The sequence below is a fragment of the Manis javanica genome, chromosome 10 (genome assembly GCF_040802235.1).
Source record: "Manis javanica isolate MJ-LG chromosome 10, MJ_LKY, whole genome shotgun sequence".
Lineage (NCBI taxonomy): Eukaryota > Metazoa > Chordata > Mammalia > Pholidota > Manidae > Manis > Manis javanica.
In genome coordinates, this window is record NC_133165.1 from 24351289 (window position 1) to 24373106 (window position 21818).

At 44.7% G+C, this 21818-nt stretch overlaps 1 protein-coding gene across 1 annotated transcript; it reads left to right on the forward strand.

Moving 5' to 3' along the window:
* Positions 1 to 1447: 1447 nt before the first annotated feature.
* Positions 1448 to 18159, forward strand: LOC140843846 (putative nuclear envelope pore membrane protein POM 121B). Its single transcript, XM_073214258.1, is given in 8 exon segments — positions 1448 to 1736; positions 3475 to 3645; positions 3648 to 3697; positions 3699 to 4465; positions 4467 to 4514; positions 5843 to 6168; positions 7749 to 7871; positions 17564 to 18159. Coding segments are annotated over 8 exon segments (2370 nt in total).
* The last annotated feature ends 3659 nt before the right edge of the window (positions 18160 to 21818 follow it).

Consider the following 21818-nt stretch of genomic DNA (forward strand, 5'->3'; position numbering starts at 1 on the left):
GCGGCGTAAGGGGAAGGGCTTGCATGGGACAGAGTGAACAGAGTGACTGATGGGGGTGGGCAGCAGGCTTCACATTCTAGACCCCAGCTGACCCCCTAGGTGCCCAACTAGAATGCCGCTTTCTTAGAGATAGAGGTGTGACTAGGACTCTCAGAAACTTGGCAGGTTGTATGTAAGGTTCTGAAGATTGTTTCCTGCTTGTTTTAAGACAAAGGTGTCTCTGTGGCTACTGTGAACTGCCTCCCTTCATTTCTTTAGGAATTTTCTTTGCTTCTTTTTATTGTCTTGACACACTGAGATCTTAGTCATGGTTGTTCTAGACTTTGGTCAGTTGGTAGTTAGGAGGGTGTAAGAAGTTATCCAGCACTTTTCTAAACTTAATTGTGCCTCTTCCTCCTACAGGGAAGAGGACGTTTCTCAGGAAGCTGGCTCTTCTGCTCTGCTGGTAGACAAGGAGTCCCAGGGAGAACAGGGTAAGTTGATGAACGTGTGGCATGTGTTGGCGGTAGTGTGTATGGTGGGCGCATGGACCACGACCCACTGGACACACGTACTGAGCCTTGATTTGTGTGGGGTCTGGTAGTTACAGAGAGAGACGTTCCTGTCCTTCAGCTTTATGGTCTGGTAAGGGAGAAAGGTGGCCCAGACTTGTATAGCATAACTCAGTCCACCTGCGGGTTCGGGGTAAGGTAAGCCTAGGTGGGGAATCTGAGCAGTCCAGGCAATTTCTGTCCAGTAAGCAACCATGTGCATACATTTGGAGCAATGACCACTTCATGTCTTCTTGACTGTTAGAAATAATCTTGCCAACACCATCCAAGAGCCCAAACCATGGAAGATAGTATTTCAGAGACACCTAGTGAAAGTTCAGCATTAAAAACTAGGCTGGATAGACAAATCTCCCCATTTCTGGAAGAGAGGAGGAAGAAAGTAAGTCTGTTACTTTAGTTGCAGATACAACCACATGCAGAGAGCAGAACTCCTGTGATTCTCCAGCCACACCCAGCACCTCCTGGCCACACAGACGGAAGTTTCAACTGGTACCTTCCAGGAAAGGGATCCCGCTGATCTTGGTATGGTCTGTCCACCTGCCCCTGCCCATCCCAGCCTGGCTCCCCTGCGTCTCAGGAATTGAAGGGTCAGGACAGGTTTCTTTCACTACCTTCTGACTGTCTTGGCTTTTCCTTTTTCCCTTGGTAGCCTTCAGCTCCCATGCTCGCCGGCCCGATCACGGTTGAAGACTATTACCGGGAGGGGCAAGCTCGGTTACGGTGGCTAATGAGCGTCTTCGAGGATAAGGCCAGTAAGGAATATGGGTTAATTTCACACTCCAGAGATGGTTCCCTTTGGTTTTCTTTTGGTCTTTCTCCTCTGAGAAATCCACCTCTTGGGTTCTCAGTGGACTCCGAGCACAGTGAGCACTGAGATTGAGAGGAAGCATTTCCACATGAGTTCCCCCGAGTCCCTGGGCCTCCCGTGCTCTGTGATGCCCGTGGAAAGAATTCTCCTACCAGGGAGGACAATCCTTTCTTTCTTTTTTCCTTTGAAACGGCCTCGAGCTCCATCACGGAGAGCCCCCCTGCCACTCCACCGGCTTCTACTCTCGCCCTGCCCGCTGCTGGGACTGCTGCTTCCTCAGCCTCCCCCCCCAGCCCCACTGACTAACCCGCAGTTTCTCCCCAAGTACATCATCTTCCTGAAGAACCCGAACCCCCTGGGCCTACCATCTTTCCCAGGTGAGCGGGAGCGCTTTCTGTGGAGCACACAGGGCCATCAGCCTCTGCGTAGGCTAACGTGAAAGCAGCATGCCAGTCAGTCGCTAAAAAGGTTGAAGCTGCTCTGGCTTAGCACACCTGAGCTGGTGCAGGCCTGACGGCTCCAGAACCATCTCATCAGGAGCAGATTGTAGGGAAGGGCCTGCCGCCCTTAAAGCTGGAGAAGGCAGCCTCTGTTTGGTAGTCAGATGGCTGTTGGTTTGCAGCCCCATTCCTTAGCTGCTCTGAGCCATGCTTGGGTTCAGATGATTAGATTTTCCTTGGTGTCTGTCTACACATTTAACCCCTGCTAGGCCAAGTTTTATCCCCTGCTGACTGTCTGATGATCTGTGTAGGGTAGAAATAAGGAGCACTTCCTTGATTTTGAGGAATGATTATGTTAAGAACAGGTGGTATCGATTAGTAATATTTGTTGACTCCTGAATCCCTGGCCCAGCAAGGCTTCTAGAGCACCAAATACCATCACGTTTGAGGTACCATAGTTGACATTTTCTGTTCTTCCTAGAATCTGCTGCAGTGGCAATGTTGGGGGGGAGGCATTGTGTATTTTCATGTTCTTGTCCTCGCTGTGACAAAGAATTGAAGGGCAGAGACACCGTAGTAGTGAAGCAGAGTAAAAGTTTTATTTAAAGTTACTTAGCCAGAAAGAAGTGCAGGTGACCTCAGTGAGGGAGGAGCGCTCTGAGAGGTTGGAGAGAAAGAGTTTAAGAGTAAAAGGTCACACACTTAGAAAGTGTGGGTGACTTCAGATAGAGGAGCGCCCTGAAAGGTTGGGAAGAGTTGAAGTTATGCACTTAGGAAGTGCACGCGACCTCAGAGAAAGGAGTGCAGCACCCTGAAAGGTTGAAAAGAGGGAGTTTAAAGTTAAAAGGTTACGTACTTAGAAAGTGTGGGTGACCTCACATACTAGCGCAGTGGAAGATTGGGGTTCTCCCTTTTAAGGATTTTTCAGGAATGTGACAGAGGGCTAGGGTGTGGGCTTGTGAAGTGGTCTCAAGTATCTTTGATGAGACGCTAAGTTACTCATCTGTCCTCTAGGTAATTCTGCAAAATTAGCTTATCAAGACTGTCTGCCTTTCCTCCAAGTGGAGAGAGTTATTTGTTTGCTAAAGGGTATGTTAAGAATCCTTCTTCTGAAACTTCCTGGTTTTTTTCAAAATACAATTTTGGCTTTAAGGTGGCATCTCCCTGTCTTTACTTTGCTGTTTATAGGTGGGCCATTTAGCAGGCTAGAGTAAATCTTACAAGGATCTAGTGGACACAATGAAGACATCGGCTGTGCTCAGATACTTTTATCTGGGGAATACTCAGACCTTCAAGGCCAAGTTTCTCTTGACCTTCTGAGCTTTAACGGATTAACTCACTAACTCTGAGTCTTTTCTGGATTTCTAGTTTTAACTGGTTAACCTTTCTAGGGGGCTTTACTGACCCTATTCTCTTTCCACCCTGCTCATATGTATTTTCCTGTCTGACAGCCACCCCCAGTGCCCGCTTGCCCCTGATGACACCAGGCCTTCTGGGCCCTCTTGGCTCTTCACAGCCAAGGTCCCTCCCCAGCCATCCTCAGACTCCAGGTCCACAGAAACTTTCTCGAGGCTGACCCCTGCCTCTCCCGCAATACCAGCCTGTGTTGCCACCAAGTCACCTCTGGCCTCTCAGGCTAAGACATCTGCCAAACCCTAGGCCCCACCTGCCCCAGGCCCCACCCTGAAGCCCAGTGTTCCATTTGGAACACCGAGCAGCCCACCTGCTAACCCTTCTGCCTCGGCAGCTCCTGCTATATCTTCAGCATGTCCCATGTTCAAGCCCATCTTTGTGGCTCCACCTAAAAGTGGGAATGAGGGTCCTGTGCCATTCAGCCATTCCATGTCACAACGGTGGCATCTTCCAGCTCTGTCCCCACCCCGACTACTGCCTCCCCTCACTTTCAGTCCTGTTTTTAGCAGCACAGGGCTACCTACATCTTTGCCCTTGTCAACTCCTTTCACCTTCCGTCAGACTACATCAGGCACTAGCACAAATGCCCCTCTGTTCCCTGGCCAGGCCAGTGTCACTGTCCCCTCAGCAGCGGCTTGGGGGACCACCACCAGCACAGATGCAGACTCCACCCAGAAGCCTGTCTTTGGCTTTGGTGCGAGCATTGTGACCAGCACTGCGAGCAGCATGACCAGCTCCACTGCTTTCACTGCCCAGCCTGTTCCCTTTGGTCACCCTCTTGCCTCTGGGGCCAGCTCTACCCCAGCCATGGGCTCCATACTCCAGTTTGGCAAGATGCCAGCCACACCTGCTCCAACAACAGCCATCACCTTCAGCCAGTCCCTGCCTGGCACCATCCACACAGCTGCTGGCAGCAGCACCGCCAGTTTTGGTGGCTTTGGTAGCACCCTCACGATCTCCACGCCCGTCTCCCCGAGCCAGCCGGCACTGACATTCAGCAGCACTGCCACCCCAGCCTTCAACATTCCCTTTGGTTCTGGCACCAGGCCTGCCATCCCTTCCTATCCTGGAGTCACCCCACAGCCCATGTTCAGGGCCACTGACGGACAGCAGATGGGGGCCGCCAAGCCAGCCCTGGCCCCCAGCTTCAGCAGCTCCTTTCCTTTTGGAAGATCAGCAGCTCCGGCCCCGCCATAGCCAGCCTTTGGCAGTGCTGTGTGGTCAGGTTTCTGTGGGTTGAAACCCGCAGCCTCTCTTTGGCACCCCCTCCTGCACCAAGCTAGTCTTTGGCAGCACAACAGCTCTTTCCTCCAATTTTTTAATTTTGTTATCATTAATCGTCAATTGCATGAGGAACACTATGTTTACTAGACACACCCTTCACCAAGTTTCCCCCACATACCCCATTAGTCTCTGTCCATTAGTGTAGTAATATGCTACAAAATCACTACTTGTGTTCTCTGTGATGCAGAGGCCTCCCCATGCCCAACCCACCATTATACATGTTAATTGTAAGGCCCGCTCTCTTCTTCCACCCTTCTCCCTCCCTTCCCACCCATCCTCCCCAGTCCCTTTCCCTTTGGTAACTTTTAGTCCTTTGTTGGGTTCTGTGAGTCTGCTGCAGTTTTGTTCCTTTGGTTTTTCCTTAGTTCTTATACTCCACATATGAGTGAAATCACTTGGTACTTGTCTTACTCTGCCTCGCTTATTTCACTGAGCATAATACCCTCTAGCTCCATTCATGTTGTTGCAAATGGTAGGATTTGTTTTCTTCTATGGCTGAATAATATTCCATTGTGTATATGTACCACATCTTCTTTATCCATTCATCTCCTGATGGACACTTAGGTTGCTTCCGTTTCTTGGCTATTGTAAATAGTGCAGCAATAAACACAGGGGTGCATCTGTCTTTTTCAAACTGGGCTGCTGTATTCTTAGGGTAAATCTGTAGGAGTGGTATTCCTGGGTCAAATGGTATTTCTATTTTGAGCTTTTTGAGGAACCTCAATATTCATTTCCACAATGGTTGAACTAATTTACATTCCCACCAACAGTGTAGGAGGGTTTCCCTTTCTCCACAACCTCACCAACATATGTTGTTTGTCTTTTGGATGGTGGTGATCCTTACTGGTGTGAGGTGATATCTCATTGTGATTTTAATTTGCATTTCTCTGATGACAAGTGATGTGGAGTGTATTTTCACATGTCTATTGGCTGCCTGAGTTCCTTCTTTGGAGAACTGTCTGTTCAGCTCCTCTGCCCATTTTTTAGTTGGATTATTTGCTTTTTGTTTGTTGAGGTGTGTGAGCTCTTTATATATTTTGGACATCAACCCTTTATCGGGTCTGTCATTTATGAATATATTCTCCCATACTGTAGGATGCCTCTTTGTTCTATTGATGGTGTCCTTTGCTGTACAAAACCTTCTCAGCTTGATATAGTCCCATTTGTTCATTTTTGCTTTTGTTTCCCTTGCCTGGGGAGATATGTTCATGAAGAAGTTGCTCATGTTTATGTCTAAGAGATTATTGCCTATGTTTTTTCTCAGAGTTTTTTGTTTTCATGGATTACATTCAGGTCTTTGATCCATTTTGAATTTACTTTTGTGTATGGGGTTAGACAATGATCCATGTTTCCTCCTTTTCTGCAGCCACCACCTCGGGCTTTGGAGCTACAACCCAGACCACCAGCAGCGGGACCAGTAGCTCAGTGTTTGGCAGCACCCCGTCATCGCCCTTTATATCCGGGGTGTTAGCAGGCCCCACTGGCGTGCCTGCCCCTGACAGCATCTCCACCACTGGGCTGTTCAGCTTTGGCACAGGACAGAGTGGCAGCACTGGCAGCACGGCCCCTTTCTTGGGAGGCTTGAGTCAGAACTCCCTGGGTGCAGTTGGCCAGGGAACACCCTTCCCCTTCCACGTCGCTGGCACACCTCAGGACATGTCTGTGTTTGCAGGTGAGATTTGGAATGGGCTCGGTCTGCAGTGCCAGGTGCTGTTTTAAGTGCCGACACGGTCTCTGTTCTCGGAGCTGTACGCTGTGGTGAAGAGACAGATGTTATTACAGATGTTATCTGTAAGCAGCGTCAGGTAGCCATGTAACTCATGACTGGAGAAGCTATTTAGGTAGTTAGGGGCAGCCTTTCTGATGCAATAGCAAACTGAGGCCATGGCCGTAGTTCCAGAGTTGGGAGCAGGGACAGCGGCTGGGGGTGAGGGCATTGCAGGCACAGGGGCAAAGGTACAAAGGCAGACATGAGCCTAATGTTTTCATGAGCAGAGAAAAGCCAGGTGTGGCTAGAGGTTTAAAAAGGAAAGTGGGATAAAATGACACTAAGAGACAGGCAGAAAGAAATTCATTCATGGCCTTTTAAAATGTTTTTGTTAAAGTACTAAGGGAAGTCACCATAGAATTTCAGGCAGCAGGAAGTGATTTTATTTGCCATGTGGAAGATGCATGATAAGGGGTTTGGGCCCAGGTAGCTTCCGTTTTCTTCACTGTATATAAGAGCTCCTTGGTGTGGGTTAGGGGGAGATGTGTACCAAGGAGGGCCTCTCTCAGTAGTCATTATGGAGAGGGGAAGAAAACAACATGCGTGAGCCGTGCCGGGCAGTTCTGAAGTCTGGGAAATTGTGGTTAGGAATTTGAAGCAAGGCCGGTCAGCACAGTTGTGTGTATCTGCCCAGCAACAGTCAGGCTTGAGGTGTGGATCTAAAATCAGTGGATAGAGAGTGAACCCAACCTGGTTAAATGGCAGAGGGAGCAGGAGGGGCAGGGGGCTGACTACAGGCCCTGATGAGGCAGAGGATCCGGAGTGGGTGCGGTTGGCACGGGAGCAGGGACAGCACTGTGCTCACATCCGAGATCTGGGGGAGGATCAGTTCCTGGTTGCAATAAGGTGTGACCCCCAGAGGCCAGGTGGGGGGGAAGATTGCATGCAAGGTCAGCACCTTGGGGGGCACCCACCCCACCTTAGGCCTAGACAGATACAGATACATGTGAGAGGATCTTCCCAGAGAGCCACTGTGGAGGGTAGCCCAGCACTGGGCAGGAGGCGCCATGAGGGCAAGCGTGTGCAGGAGATCGAGATCGAGTGGGCCTGTGGGAGGATGGGGGCTGGCTGTGGTGTGGGGCTGTGGTGAATTAGAGGAGAGGGAGCAGGCAAATGGGGAAGAGACATAACATTAGTCATGAGAGAAGGGAGGTCCACTCAGTGTCCCCCTCAGCTGTGCTGTGGTGGCCAAGGGAGTGCAAAGGTTCTCCTCCTCAGGTGGCCAAAGGGCAGCTAAGGGGCTTGTGCTCTGCTGCAGCTGGTGGTGGTGGAGGGTGAGCTCCAGCTCACGTGGAGCACAGGGGTTAGGACCCAGTCACCCCATGTGCTTCCTTACCGAGGGGTGAGCCGGACAGCAGTGCAGGCTAAGGGATCCTGTGGGGATGCATTTGCAAGCAGACTTCCCCCAGTTCATTACTGCCTGCTTTGACACCTTCTTCTTGTGGGCCTAGTTGTCACAGTTCTTTGCGGTCTCCCCATTCCAGGCACATCCACACCCACCTTTGGTCAGAACACCCCTGCCCCTGTAGTGGGTGCATCAGGCAGTAGCCTCTCCTCTGGGGCATCCTCAGCACCTGCCCAGGGCTTTGCTGGACCTGGAACCTCTGGTAAGTCACAAGTCTCTCTAGTCAGGGTGACCTGCGTATTCCTTGAAGATGAGGTGGGGTTGTTGGGGGAGTGTTGTGTATTTTCCTTGGCCCTTGTCCCCACTGCAAAAAAGAATTGAAAGGCAGAGGCACAGCAGTGAAGCAGAGGAAAAGTTTTATTTAAAATTACTTGCAGAAAAAGTGCAGTCAATCTCAGAGAGAAGCACCCTGAAAGGTTGAAAAGAGAGAGTTTAAAGTGAAAAGTTTATGCACTTAGAAAGTGCAGGTGACCTCAGGGAGAGGAGCTCCCCGAGAGGTTGGGGGTTCCCCCTTTTAAGGATTCTTCAGGAATGTGACTAAGGGCTGGGGCTGCAGACCTGTTAGGTGGTCTTTGAAAAATACTTAGAACTAACGTAACACAAGCAACTTCCTGCTGTGATTTCTCCCTGGGAGCCCAGCCTTCTTGGTCTGGGAGCATATCAAACAAGACTGCCTGCCTGGCCCCCAAGGTGGGCTGAGTTATTGTCTGTTTGCTAGAGAATAAGTTAAGAATCTTACTTCTTAACATCCTGGGTATTAAAATGCAATCTTACTTTTTAGATGGAATCCTTCCTGCCTGTGACTATGTTGTTTTTGCTGGGCTTGCTTGCCATTATTAATTGCCCAGACTGCATACTACTTGATTAGTGCCAAAGGAGGAAAAAAAAAAGGCATGTAGGTAAAGTTAAAAAAACAAGCTGGGCCTGCATGATTAACACGATAAAGCCATGGGCTCTGCTGAGGTACCCTCCTTTCTCTGGGGAATATTCAAACATTCCAGGCCAAGTTGGTCCTGGCTTTTTGAGCTTTAACTGATTCACTTTGGGTCATTTTTAGTGGGCTTTTTCCTGGCCTTATTCCCTTTCCATCCCACTCATATCTATTTTCCTGCCTAACAGGGCACAGTGCCTCAAAGAAGAGGCCAAGAGAGAAGTGACCTCACTGGCAGTCAGGTGCCACTGAGGAGCAGGGAGGGAGTGGAGGCCTGGGACTGCTGAATGCCTAACTCTGGAGATCTGATATGGGAGCACAAACATACATTTCATGATGTTTTCATGGTACTCTTGTGATTAGGGGGTTGGAGAGCTAAGACAGGCAGAATACTTGGACTGACTGAGATTCCAGTCGCTTGTGGAAAGTAGGGATCCATATCTGGCTACTCTGGGACAAAAGAAAGCTGGGTAATGTGAGACACTTCCAAACACCAAGAGGGCTGCTAAAGGGCCAAGGATTGCACAGAGCTTATTGTGCAGGAGAAAGGAGAAGCAGACAAAATTGTCTAGGTGCACTCTGCCCAGCAGGTTGGGAGCTTTCATGATCTTCAGGAACTCCAGCTCCCTGTGTGGCTACATAGCTCCAAGGACCACCTCTGTGATAAGCAGCCTACTGCGCCTTTCTCCCAGCCAGCCCCACCTGGCCTGCAAACCGTCAAACCCAACCCTTGCATTCAGCCAGCCAGAGGGAAGCCCTGTCTACAGCAACTACAATTGCAAAGCGTAGAGCGTTATACCTGTGTGTTCGGCTCACTGGTTCTGGCAGTGGAAACAGGCACAGGAGCTGGGAAGCAGGAACAGCTCTTTCCTCCCCCCAAGCACCAATACCACTCCCCTTCAACCCCCAACATTGCTTCAGGGGCTGAGCAGCTCCAGAGAGTAGAGCTTCTGAGCACTAGAGGGTGCCATATACAGATATGAAATGTCAAAGGAACCTGGTTCAGAGTAAAATTATGAATATGAATACAACCCCTGAGAAAGATTCAAATGAAATTGGCTTCATGAATCTGCCTGAAAGGGATTTCAAAATAAAAATCATTAACATCCTCATGGAGGTACAGAAAAATATTCAAGAACTCAGGGAGGACTGGTTGGAGATCTAATCATTACTAAACACAGTATCAGAAATGAAACATACAATGGAAAGTTTTAAAAGCAGATTAGACATGGTGGAGAAGATGATAAATGAAATACAAAATAGAGAAGAGGAATACAAAGAAGCTGAGGCACAGAGAGAAAAAAGGATCTCTAAGAATGAAAGAATATTGAGAGAACTGTGTGACCAATTCAAACTGAAGAATATTTGCATTACAGCGGTACCAGAAGAAGAACAGAGAGAAAAATGGATAGAAAGTGTCTTTGAGGAGGTAATTGTTGAAAAGCTCCCCAGTCTGGGGGAGGAGATAGTCTCTCCTCAGGCCATGGACGTGCACAGATCTCCCAACACAAGAGACCCAAGGAAGACAACATCAAGACATATAGGAATTAAAAAGGCAAAGGTTAGGGATAAGGGCAGACTATTAAAAGCTGCCAGAGAAAGAAATAAGATGACTTACAAAGGAAAGCCCATCAGGCTATCATCAGAATTCTCAGCAGAAACTTTACAGGCCAGAAGGGAGTGGCATGATGTATTTAATGAAATGAAACAGAAGGGCCTCGAACCAAGAATACTTTATCCAGCTGGGTTATCATTTAAATTTGAAGGAGGGATTAAACAATTTCCAGATAAGCAACAGCTGACGGAATTTACCTCCCACAAACTGCCTCTACAGTGTATTTTGGAGGGACTGCTATAGATGGAAGGATTCATAAGGTGTAATAGCTGTCATCAGAGGTGGTAAAACCACAGTAAAGAAAGTAGAACAGCTAATGACTAGGCAAGATTAAATGAATTATCTCCAAAGTCAATCAAGGGATAGACAAAGAGTACAGAATATGATACCTAATATATAAAGAATAGAGGAGGAAGAAAAAGGAGGAGAAAAAAAAGAACCTTTAGACTGTGTTTGTAATAGCATATTAAGTGAGTTAAGTTAGACTCTCAGATAGTAAGGAAGTTACCCTTGAACCTCTGGTCACCACGAATCTAAAGCCTGCAATGGCAGTAAGTACATACCTAGGGACTATCTCCCTAAATGTAAATGGTCGGAATGCACCCATCAAAAGACATAGAGTCACTGAATGGATAAAAAGCAAGACCCATCTATATGCTGCCTACAAGAGACTCACTTTAAACCCAAAGATATACACAGACTAAAAGTGAAGGGATGGAAAAAGATATTTCATGCAGCTAATAGAGAGAAATAAGCGGGAGTTGCAGTACCTGTATCAGACAAAGTAGACTTCAAAACAAAGAAAGTCACAAGAGACAAAGAAGGACATTATGTAATGATAAAGGGATCAATCCAACAAGAAAATATAACCAGTATAAATATCTATGCACTCAACACAGGAGAACCTACATATGTGAAAGAAATACTAACAGAATTAAAAGGGGAAATAGAATGCAATGCATTCATTCTATGAGACTTCAACACTCCACTCACTCTGAAGGACAGATCAACCAGACAGAAAATAAGTAAGGACACAGAAGCACTGAACAACACATTAGAACAGATGGACCTAAGAGACATCTACAGAACTCTACACCCAAAAGCAGCAGAATACACATTCTTCTCAAGTGCACATGGAACATTTTCAAGAATGGACCGTATCCTAGGCCACAAAAAGAGCCTCGCTAAATTCAAAAAGATTGAAATTGTACTAACCAGTTTGTTCGACCAGAAAGGTATGAAACTAGAAATAAATTAGGCAAAGAAAATGAAAAGTCCCACAAACACATGGAGGCTTCACAACATGCTCCTAAATAACCAATGGATCAATAACCAAATAAAAACAGAGATCAAGCAATATAGGGAGACAAAGGACAACAATGATTCAACACCGTAAAATCTGTGGGATGCAGCCAAGGCTGTGCTAAGAGGAAAGTATATTGCAATACAGGCCTACCTCAGGAAAGAAGAAGAATCCCATATGAGCAGTCTAACCTCACAATTTATGAAACTAAAAAGAGAAGAATAAATGAGGCCCAAAGTCAGTAGAAGCAGGCATATAATGAAGATTAGAGCAGAATTAAATAAAATTGAGAAGAATAAAACAAAAGAAAGAATCGATGAAAGCAGGAGCTGGTTCTTTGACAAAATAAACAAAATAGATAAACCCCTACGCAGACTTCTCAAGAAAAATGAGGGTCTACATACATAAACAGAATCAGAAATGAGAGAGGAAAAATCACCACGGACACCACAGAGATACAAAGCATTATTAGAGAATACTATGAAAAATTATATACTAACAAACTGGATAAGCTAGAGGACATGGACAGCTTTCTAGAAAAATACAACCTTCCAAGGCGGACCCAGAAAGAAACAGAAAATCTGAACAGACCAATTACCAGCGATGAAATTTAATCCACAGTCAAAAAACTACCTAAGAACAAAACCCCTGTACCAGATGGCTTTACCGCTGAATGTTATCAAACATTTAGTGAAGACCTAATACCCAACCTCCTTAGTTTTCCAAAAAGTAGAGGAGGAGGGAATACTCCCAAACTCATTCTACAAGGCCAACATCACTCTTAATACCAAAACCAGGCAAAGACACCACAAAAAAAGAAATTCAGACCAATATCTCTAATGAATATAGATGCAAAAATACTCAACAAAATATTAGCAAACTGAATTCAAAAACACATCAAAAAGATCAGGATCAAGTGGGATTCATCCCAGGGATGCAAGGATGGTACAACATTCGAAAACTTCCATCAACATCATCCACTACATCAACAAACAGGACAAAAACCACACGATCATCTCCACAGATGCTGAAAAAGCATTTGACAAAATTCAACGTCCATTTATGATAAAAACTCAACAAAAATGGGTATAGAGGGCAAGGACCTCAACATAATAAAGGCCATATATGACAAACCCACAGGCAATATTATAGTTAACATCAAGAAGCTGAAAGCTTTTCCTTTAAGATCGGGAACAAGACAAGCACACCCACTCTCCCCACTTTTATTCAACATAGTTCTGGAGTTCCTAGCCACGGAATTCAGACAATACAAAGAAATAAAAGGTATCCAGATTACTTCAAGCTCTACTACAAAGCTACAATAACCAAGACAATTTGTTACTGGCACAAGAACAGACCCACAGACCAGTGGAACAGAATATGGTCAATTAATATATGATAAAGGGGCCATGGGCATACAATGGGGAAATGACAGCCGCTACAACAGCTGGTGTTGGCAAAATTGGACAGCTACATGTGAGAGAATGAAACTGGATCATTGTCTAACCCCATACACAAAAGTAAATTCAAAATGGGTCAAAGACCTGAATGTAAGTCTTGAAACCATAAAACACTCTTAGGAAAAAAACATAGGCAAAAATCTCTTGGATATAAACATGATCAACTTCTTCATGAACATATCTCCCTGGGCAAGGGAAACAAAAGCAAAAATGAACAAGTGGAACTATATGAAGCTGACAAGCTTCTGTACAGCAAAGGACACCATCAATAGAACAAATAGGCATCCTACAGTGTGGGAGAATATACTCATGAATGACAGATCCAATAAGGGGTTGACATCCAAAATATATAAGGAGTTCCTGCACCTAAACAAACAAAAAGCAAATAATCCAATTAAAAAATGGGCACAGGATCTGAACAGTTCTCCAAAGAAGAAATTCAGATGGCCAACGGAAATATGAAAAGATGCTGCACATCCCTAATCATGAGAGAAATGCAAATTAAAACCACAATGAGATATCACCTCACACCACTAAGGATGGCCACCATCCAAAAGACAAACAACAATGAATGCTGGCAATGTTGTGGAGAAAGTGGAACCCTCCTACACTGCTGGTGGGAATGTAAATTAGTTCAACCATTGTGGAAAGCAGTATGGAGGTTCCTCAGAAAACTCAAAATAGAAATACCATTTGGCCCAGGAATTCCACTCCTAGGAATTTACCCTAAGAATGCAGCAGCCCAGTTTGAGAAAGACATATGCACCCCTATGTTTATTGCAGCACTATTTACAATAGCCAAGAAATGGAAGCAATCTAAGTGTCCATGAGTAGATGAATGGATAAAGAAGATGTGGTACATATACGCAATAGACTACTATTCAGCCATAAGAATAAAACAAATCCTACCATTTGCAACAACATGGATGGAACTAGAGGGTATTATGCTCAGTGAAATAAACCAGGTAGAGAAAGACAAGTACCAAATGATTTCACTCATCTGTGGAGCATAAGAACAAAGAAAAAACTGAAGGAACAAAACAGCAGACTCACAGAATCCAGTAATGGACTGACAGCTACCAAAGGGAAAGGGACTGGGGAGGATGGACTGTGACTGTAATGCCATATGTGGGGGGGACTTGATAATGGGGAGCATCTACTGACCATAATGTTGTTCAAGTGATTGTATATTAACCATACCAAAAAAAAACCCAATAAAATTTAGAAAAAGAAAGAACTTCTGCTGTTTCATGGGCACCGGGCTTGCCTTTGGGGTGATGGAAATGTTCTGGAGCAAGAAAGGGGTGATGGTCAGATAATCCTACGAATGCACTAAATATCGCTAATGGTAAAATTTACCTGTCTTTTACCACAATAGTTTTTAAGAAAGAACATACAGATGAGAAAAAATGTTAACGTCAATACCCACAATTATTTCCGTATTTTTACTCCATTTCTGTCCTTGGACATAATTCATATTTGTGAAACACAAACCAGAAAATACCACCCTTCAAGAGGAAATAAACTATCTCATGATGGTAGGTAAACAATGGAGAATCCAGAATGACACTCCCCTCCAGAATTCTAGTCACTTGCTAAGCTCTAGCAGCATTCTCTCTCTGCCCCTACAGAATTTTTTTTCTTTCCCAAAGGCAGTTTATACCTGATGGATACCTGACCCTCAAAATTCATTCCTAGTACTCAAATACAACCATGTTTGTTAGCTAAGTTCTTTACAGTAACAGGATAAAAGGGTAGAAACTAGCAGTTCCACCGTCTACTTAACAAGTTTACTTGTTTACTAGTTTTTGCCCAAATAATCCAGTGTAACAATCCCTCTCTACAAATATGGTCTTTTATAGGTAAACACAATACAGCTAGTGTAATCTTGAATCCATAGTCACAAAAAAATTAAGATTGAGACCAGCAAATTCTCTTAGTTTATGAAAGGTATTAAGGATTTTACCTGCTCTAAGTACCTCACAGAAGTTGAACCATACGTTATTTATCTTTTTGTGACTAGCTTATTTCACTTCGCATAATGCCTTCAAGGTTCATCCTTGGTGTCGTGTATCAGAATTTCTTTCCCCTTTAAGCCGAATAATCCCACTGTTATGTGTACATGACATTTTGTTCATCCACTCATTCATCAATGGACATGACAGGTTGCTTCCATGTCTTAGCTACTGCGAATAATGCTGCTGTGAACCAAGGTTCCTGAAGCTCGGTATTCAATGATTTTGGGTATATATGCAGAAGTGGAAATGATGCTCGATGATAGGATTTTATTCTTTGAGGAAATACCATTACATATTCCTTAGCAGCTGTACATTTTTACATTCCCACTGAGAGTGCACAAGTGTTCCAATTTCTCCACATCCTTGACAACATTTGTTATTTTCTGTTTTTTGGTCATAGCTCTCCTGATGCCTGTGAGGTGCTGTCTCACTGTGGTCCTGATCTGCATTTCCCCAATGACCAGTGATGTTGAATGTCTTTTCTTGTGCTTACTGGCCGTTTGTACATCCTCTTTGGAGGAATCAAGCCCTTTGTTCATTTTCCAGTCAGGTTATTTTTTTGTTTTGTTTTTGAGTTGCAGGACTTTTTGATGTATTTTGGATATTAACCTCTTATCAGATTTATGGTATGTAATTGTATTTTGCCACTTCATAGGTTGCCTACCCCTTAGCTGTTTTTAATATAAAATAGTCTAGTATCTCTGTCTTTTAAAATATTTAACTTTATTTTCCACTGAGAGTCAAGATGACTAAAGTGCAGTGAGTTTTTAAGGTTTGCCTAGCAACTCTGGGATATGTTACATGGACCTGCCCAGTAATTAGCATAAGGTGATCACATCCACAGAGAATCTGTAACTCATATATTAAGGCCCCTCACCTAGAGCAATAGCCCGGCACTAAGTTCACCAGCACACAGTGAATTGTATGTTTCATTCTGTTCTAGTATATACTTATATACAATTCACTTTTTATATCCATTTTACGTTTTACACTTCAGCGGCATCTATTCCATTCACAATGATGTACAACTATACCTGGTACCCAGCTCCCAAACATCACCACCCCACAACCCTATGTCCATTAAGCAGTTCCTTCCCATTCTTCCTCCCCCAGCCCCTGGCAACCACCAGTCCACCTTCTATCTCCAGGAGCAAATTCTACTTCTGTGACTGCTCTACAGACAAAATTGAGAAAGGACTTCACCTGACCGTTATTTTCCTTCAGTTGTCACTCATCTTCAAGTAGCAGAGATAATTGCCTCAGAAAGTAATAGACTATGATAGGAGGCTCCATCCTCCAATGTATAAGGCATCAAGAAACCTAAAAAGTATAATGTGCAAGTTGCTAATTACACCTAAGCCTTACACTGACAATGGATACCTTTTTTAATTCTCTGTGCCTGGAATGAGCATGGTAAGAGATTCTCTCAAGTATAACAAATTCTCTGTTTGCAGACTCTGATGATTCAGGTCTGTCTTCCTACCTAAACATCTTTGACTTGTTAGAGAAGCCCTCTCTGGAAAACAGTAACAGTTTCTTGGTAACATGTCAGCTGCAATTATCACTGATGGAGCAGTTAGAAATAACACAAAGGAAACATTGGTGGGGATCTGGGTATTTTAATGAAACCCTCTCCAATAATGAAGAAATTACAATAAGATAGAAAGAGTTAAGAAAAGACCCACTCATGATACAGGCAAATCCTCTTCTCAAAACAAATTAGGAGCATTACTTGAACACATTAGTACCCAGCATAGCTACATACTCAAAATAAATAAATAAAATAAAAGCCAATTATATCATGATTAAACCTGAGTTTTCAGCCCTGGCTCACTTAATCCAGTGTGTTAACAGAAGCAAGTCACTTAACCACTCCAGGTCTCTACTTACTTCCTGTAAGAGAATGGAGCTAAAAATCTCTTGACGAGGCATCTCAGCTCTAAAGTGTTGCTAATACTGACCCTTCCCCATTTGTCACTGAACAACTATACCATCACATATATTCTGTATTAAATGCTATACTTAACTGTTAAAATCCAGGATTACATTTTATTAATGTCAAGTTTTTAATGGAAATCCCTAAGCTCTTGAAAAGTTCTGGCTCCTTGCTAATATTTTGAAGAGAAAATCTAAATGAGAAAGAGTATTATTTGCTCTTACCTTGTTTGGCATCATCACAAGCTGTTGGCCTTTACAAATAGATCCTGATTCCAGCTTTCCCAGGACCACAGTACCCATATCCTGTTTAATTTAAAATGAAAAATCAAGTTTCAGACTTTCATTATATAAAAACGCAACGTAAAATCTTGCAGAGCTTACTCACAATGAGTATCTTTAGCTCAAGTGGTAAAATGTTTAGGATTAATCTTAAACACAGAATAGGTAGCAAATATTCCATATTTGTATTATAAGCATATGTAAAATTATTCTAATAAGTAGTTAGGCCTAAGATTTTAAAAGAAAAGGTGCAAGAGACAGCACAAAATTTTTTATCTGATCTGATTTGCTCAAATTCAGATTCTCTCTATCACTCTTCCGGGGCCGTCTCCTTCTCATCCAAATCTCAGCTCAAAAGTCGTGTCCTCCGAGTGGCCCTGCGGGGCTGCCCGCCTCCTTGTCCCCACGCTTTGGCCCACGACTCGGTTTCCCCTCTCGGGTTCCGGCGCTCTGGAGCCATGTGGTCTCCTTCCTCGGGGCCCGGCTCGCGGTGTCCGACGGCTGTGGGAGCCCGCCCGGCAGGGAGGCGTCCTGTGTGGCCGGCCGCCTCCTGACCCTGCGGGGGCTCCCACGGGGGGCCCACCGGCCAGGGCCCCGCGGCTTCGCTGAACGCCCAGAACCGCAGCCCCGGGGCCCCCACGGCGCCCGGGTGTCCGCTCCGGGGCGGGGGGTGGAGCTGGGCGGCCGGCGGGGCGGGGCGGGGCGCGCTGTCTCCCGGCCTGTCTGGAGCTCCGCCGGGGCAGTGGCGGCGCGCGGCACAGGCATCGGTCCGGGCAGCGGCACCATGAGCGGTGAGTGGTGGCAGCGCCACTGTGACCCACCTCCGGCTTTGGGGTCCCCGCGTCCCGCTCTCCGCAGACCCCTGTTGCAAAGCTCCCGGTTCCCTGATGCCAGGCACGCCCAGTTCCTGGCCCGGGACACCCGCAGTTCTCAGGCGTCTCTCTAGTCCCTGACTCTTGTCCATCGCTTACAACCTGCTCCTAGACATCTGCCCCCCGTTTTCCTGCCTCTGCCCGTGCTCCGACCTCCCTGCCCGGTTACCAGGCCCCCAGTCCTCAGACCTCCAGGGTCTCAGTCCCTCTTAACTCCTCAGCCCCCTGCTACCCAGTCATTCCCACCACCAAGGCCTCTTGTCCCCGTTCGCTCCAGGCTCCACGCAGAGAGAGTGTCATCCCTGGAGACTTAGACCTCCTGGCTCTCTGTCCCCAGACGTCTCTGAGCTCTCCAGCTGCTTCGTCTCCCCTGTCCCTTCTATTCTCTCGTCTCCTGTCCCCCAGCGCTTTGCTGTTCCAGTCATCAGTTGTTCCCAGTCAGCCTGAGTTTCCCTTTCTGGTCCTTGCTTCTTATGTTTTGGTTTTTTCATTCTCCAGCTCCTTCCAGTTCTTTTCCTAGCTTATTTGAGGTCTCCCTTGTCCATGCCTGCAAACCTTCCCTTCCTGTCCAATGCTGAGCCCGTCTGGGGACCATCCTTTGTGGTTTTCCCAGTCTGCCCCTCTCCCTCCCATCAGTGAGGGATGTAGTTTTGGTGGGGAGGTTGGGAGGGACAGGGAAGTGCGTGTGGACAGCTTGTCCTCAGTGTATTTGAAGTTTAGTCCCTGGACTTAATGGTATTCTCAGTCCTTTCCTCTGAAGAGATGTCTTGGTGGTGTGGTGCTAAGTCATTCCCAGGTGTTGCATGTGGAGGTGGGAGTGACTCAGGGAAGCCTCTCAGGTTGCCTAACTGGGATCTGGATTTACTTAGTAGCACCCACCTACCCTCACCGTCTGTTTTCCCTTCTCTATGGGATTGCCTCTGAAGAGTCCTTGTGTCCAGCCCCCTTGGCCCTAGCCTTTAACCCAGGAGTTTCAGGAGGTCAGAGGGATCCCTCTCTCTTCATTTTTCTCTTTTGGGTTATCTCTGTGGATCATTTTTTACAAGTTGTGTGCCTTTTGTTTTGCTAGTCAAGAACAAGATTTGTGAAATTGATGGTCCTAATGAGGAAGCTGCCAAGGGGGTTTCCCGAGAGCTACTCCAGCTTCTGTTGGCAGAGTGAATGATTTTTGGCCTAATTCAGATTTGGTCCTTGAGCATTATTGATACCACAAGAAAGATGTGATAAGTTGGTTCCCACCCAAGAGCTCATACAGCTTGGTTTAAGTGCAGGCCCTGGAGCCAGACAGCCTGAGTTCACATCCTGCCTGTGACCCATAAAGCTGTGAATTTAGAGCAAGTTAGCCGACTTGAAAGTGACTTTCTGGAAGTCCCAGCAAAATGGGGATAAATAATAGTACCTGTCACCTCGGCTTGTTGCAATGACTGAATAACTACAGGTAAAGTGATTGGTACTGTGCCTCTCACATGGTTTGTAGTCAGGAACTTAAGAGTTATTGTTTCCCTAAGGACCCATGTGGGGTTCAGGTGGCGTGGTTTTCTAGCCTAGCTCTGGAACAAGGGCTGAGGCTAGGCACTCCCTGAAAATCTCTTCCTTTTAATATGACAGGGAGTCTCTATCTCAAGCTCAGAGTGCTGGGCCAATCTCTCTCAGGAACAAGTGAAATTGACAAGGCAAGGGCAATTGATCATATTGATCATATATTCTTCAAGGAGCAATTTTCAATCAAAGATAAAAATGTTTTAAAATTTAATAGAAAAGTATCATTAGGTCTAAGGCCAAACAAATTAGAACGGAAATCAACAAATGGCTATTTCAGGAAAAGGCTTTCAGAATGAAAGCCTTCTTTTGCAAAGATTCTAATTAAGGCAGAAGAAGTGGCTGAGGATGGAAGGGGGGATGTCCTAGGTATTTTCAATCATTTTCTGTTTTTTCCTGTTTAATTGAGAAATGATTGACATACATCATAAGTTTAAGGCAAACGGCATGATAACTTGAATTTCATATGTTGTGAAATGATTACCACAATGGATTTAACTAACATCTATTTTCTCACATACATACAAAAAAAGGAAAGGATAGAAGAATAAAGGAAGATTTTCTCCTTGTGTTGAGAACTCAGGATTTACTCTCTTAGCAGCTTTCCTATATATCATACAGCGGTGTTAGCCATAGGCATCATTTTGTTCATTATATTTCTAGTACTTATTTATCTTGAATGTGCAGTTTGTACCTTTTGACTAGTTTGTACCTTTTGACCAGTTTGTACTTCTAATTTCCCCTCCTTGTTTCTTGAAAATACAGTTGAAATGGGTTTTTCCTACCTGCGGGATTGATAGTTGGCACACAGTAAAGTACTGTGGCATACTCTTTTGTCCTTTTTTAATAGAAAAATTTGAAAATCACAAAAGTGGAGAGAATAGTCTAGTGAACAAATACCAACTCATGACCACTTCTTCTGTATACCTGTCTACCTATTGTCCTTCTCTCCAGTTTATTTTGAAGCAAATCTCAAGACACTGTAACATTTCATCTGTGAATATTTTGATATGTATCTCCAAAATGTAGAGACACAATTAAAAAAATGTGGCCCATTTCCAGTATCATACCTATAAGAAATTAGTAATAATTCATTAATATCATCATATTGTTCACATTTCCAATGCCTTATAATTTTATAGTATATTTTTAAGACTTGGGACCTAAATGAGGTTTAAGCAGTGCAGATTGGCTTGTCTTTGAAGTTTTTTAGATCTCATTGTGTTTTATAGTTGGTTATTTTTTTAGTGTTTATTCAGAGTTGTGCAAACATTACAGTAATCAATTTTAGAACATTTTCATTACTCCAAAAAGAATCCCGTACCCATTTGCACCCATTCCTCATTCTCCCTCCCCTCAGTCACAGGCAACCACAATTTTACTTTCTCTCAGTATGGATTTGGCTATTCTGGATATTTCATGTAAGTTAATCATACAATATGCGGCCTTTTGTGTCTGGCTCTTTTACTAAGTATCATGTTTCCAAGGCTCATCATTTGGTCTGTATCTTTCTTCGGTCCTTTCTGTGGCTGAATGCTGTTTCGTTGTATGGATATTAAATATTTTGTTTATGCATTCTTCAGTCGATGGACAGTTGACTTGTTTCCATCTTTTGGCCACTGTGAATAATGCTGCTGTGAACATTCATGTGCACGTTTTCATTTCTCTTGCATAGACACCTGAGAGTAGAATTGCTGGGTCTATTTGAGGAACTGTCAGACTGTTTTCCAAGGAGGCTGCTCCATGTTCCATTCCTACCAGCCCTGTGCAAAAGTTCTGATTTATTCACATCCTTGTCAACAGTCATTTTGGTAATAGCCATTCTAGTGAGTGGGAACTAATATCTCTTTGAGGCTTTGATTTGCATTTCTCTAATGATTAATGATGTTGAGCATCTTTCCATATGCTTATTGGCCATTTGTATGTTTTCTTTGGAGAAATGTCTACTCAGATCCTTTGTCCCTTTTTTAATTGAGTTTTTCTTATTGTTGAGCTATAAATTCTATATAATTTCAGGATACAAGTACCTTATCAGATAAATTATTTACAAAAATTTTCTTCCATTCTGTTTTCTCACTGTCTTGATGGTGTTCTTTTTTTAAACTCTATGTCTCCTTTCATCTCTTTCTTTTTTCCTCTTGGAATTTTTGTTGAAGGAAGCCATTTATCCTATGAGATTTCTTTGTGGGATTTT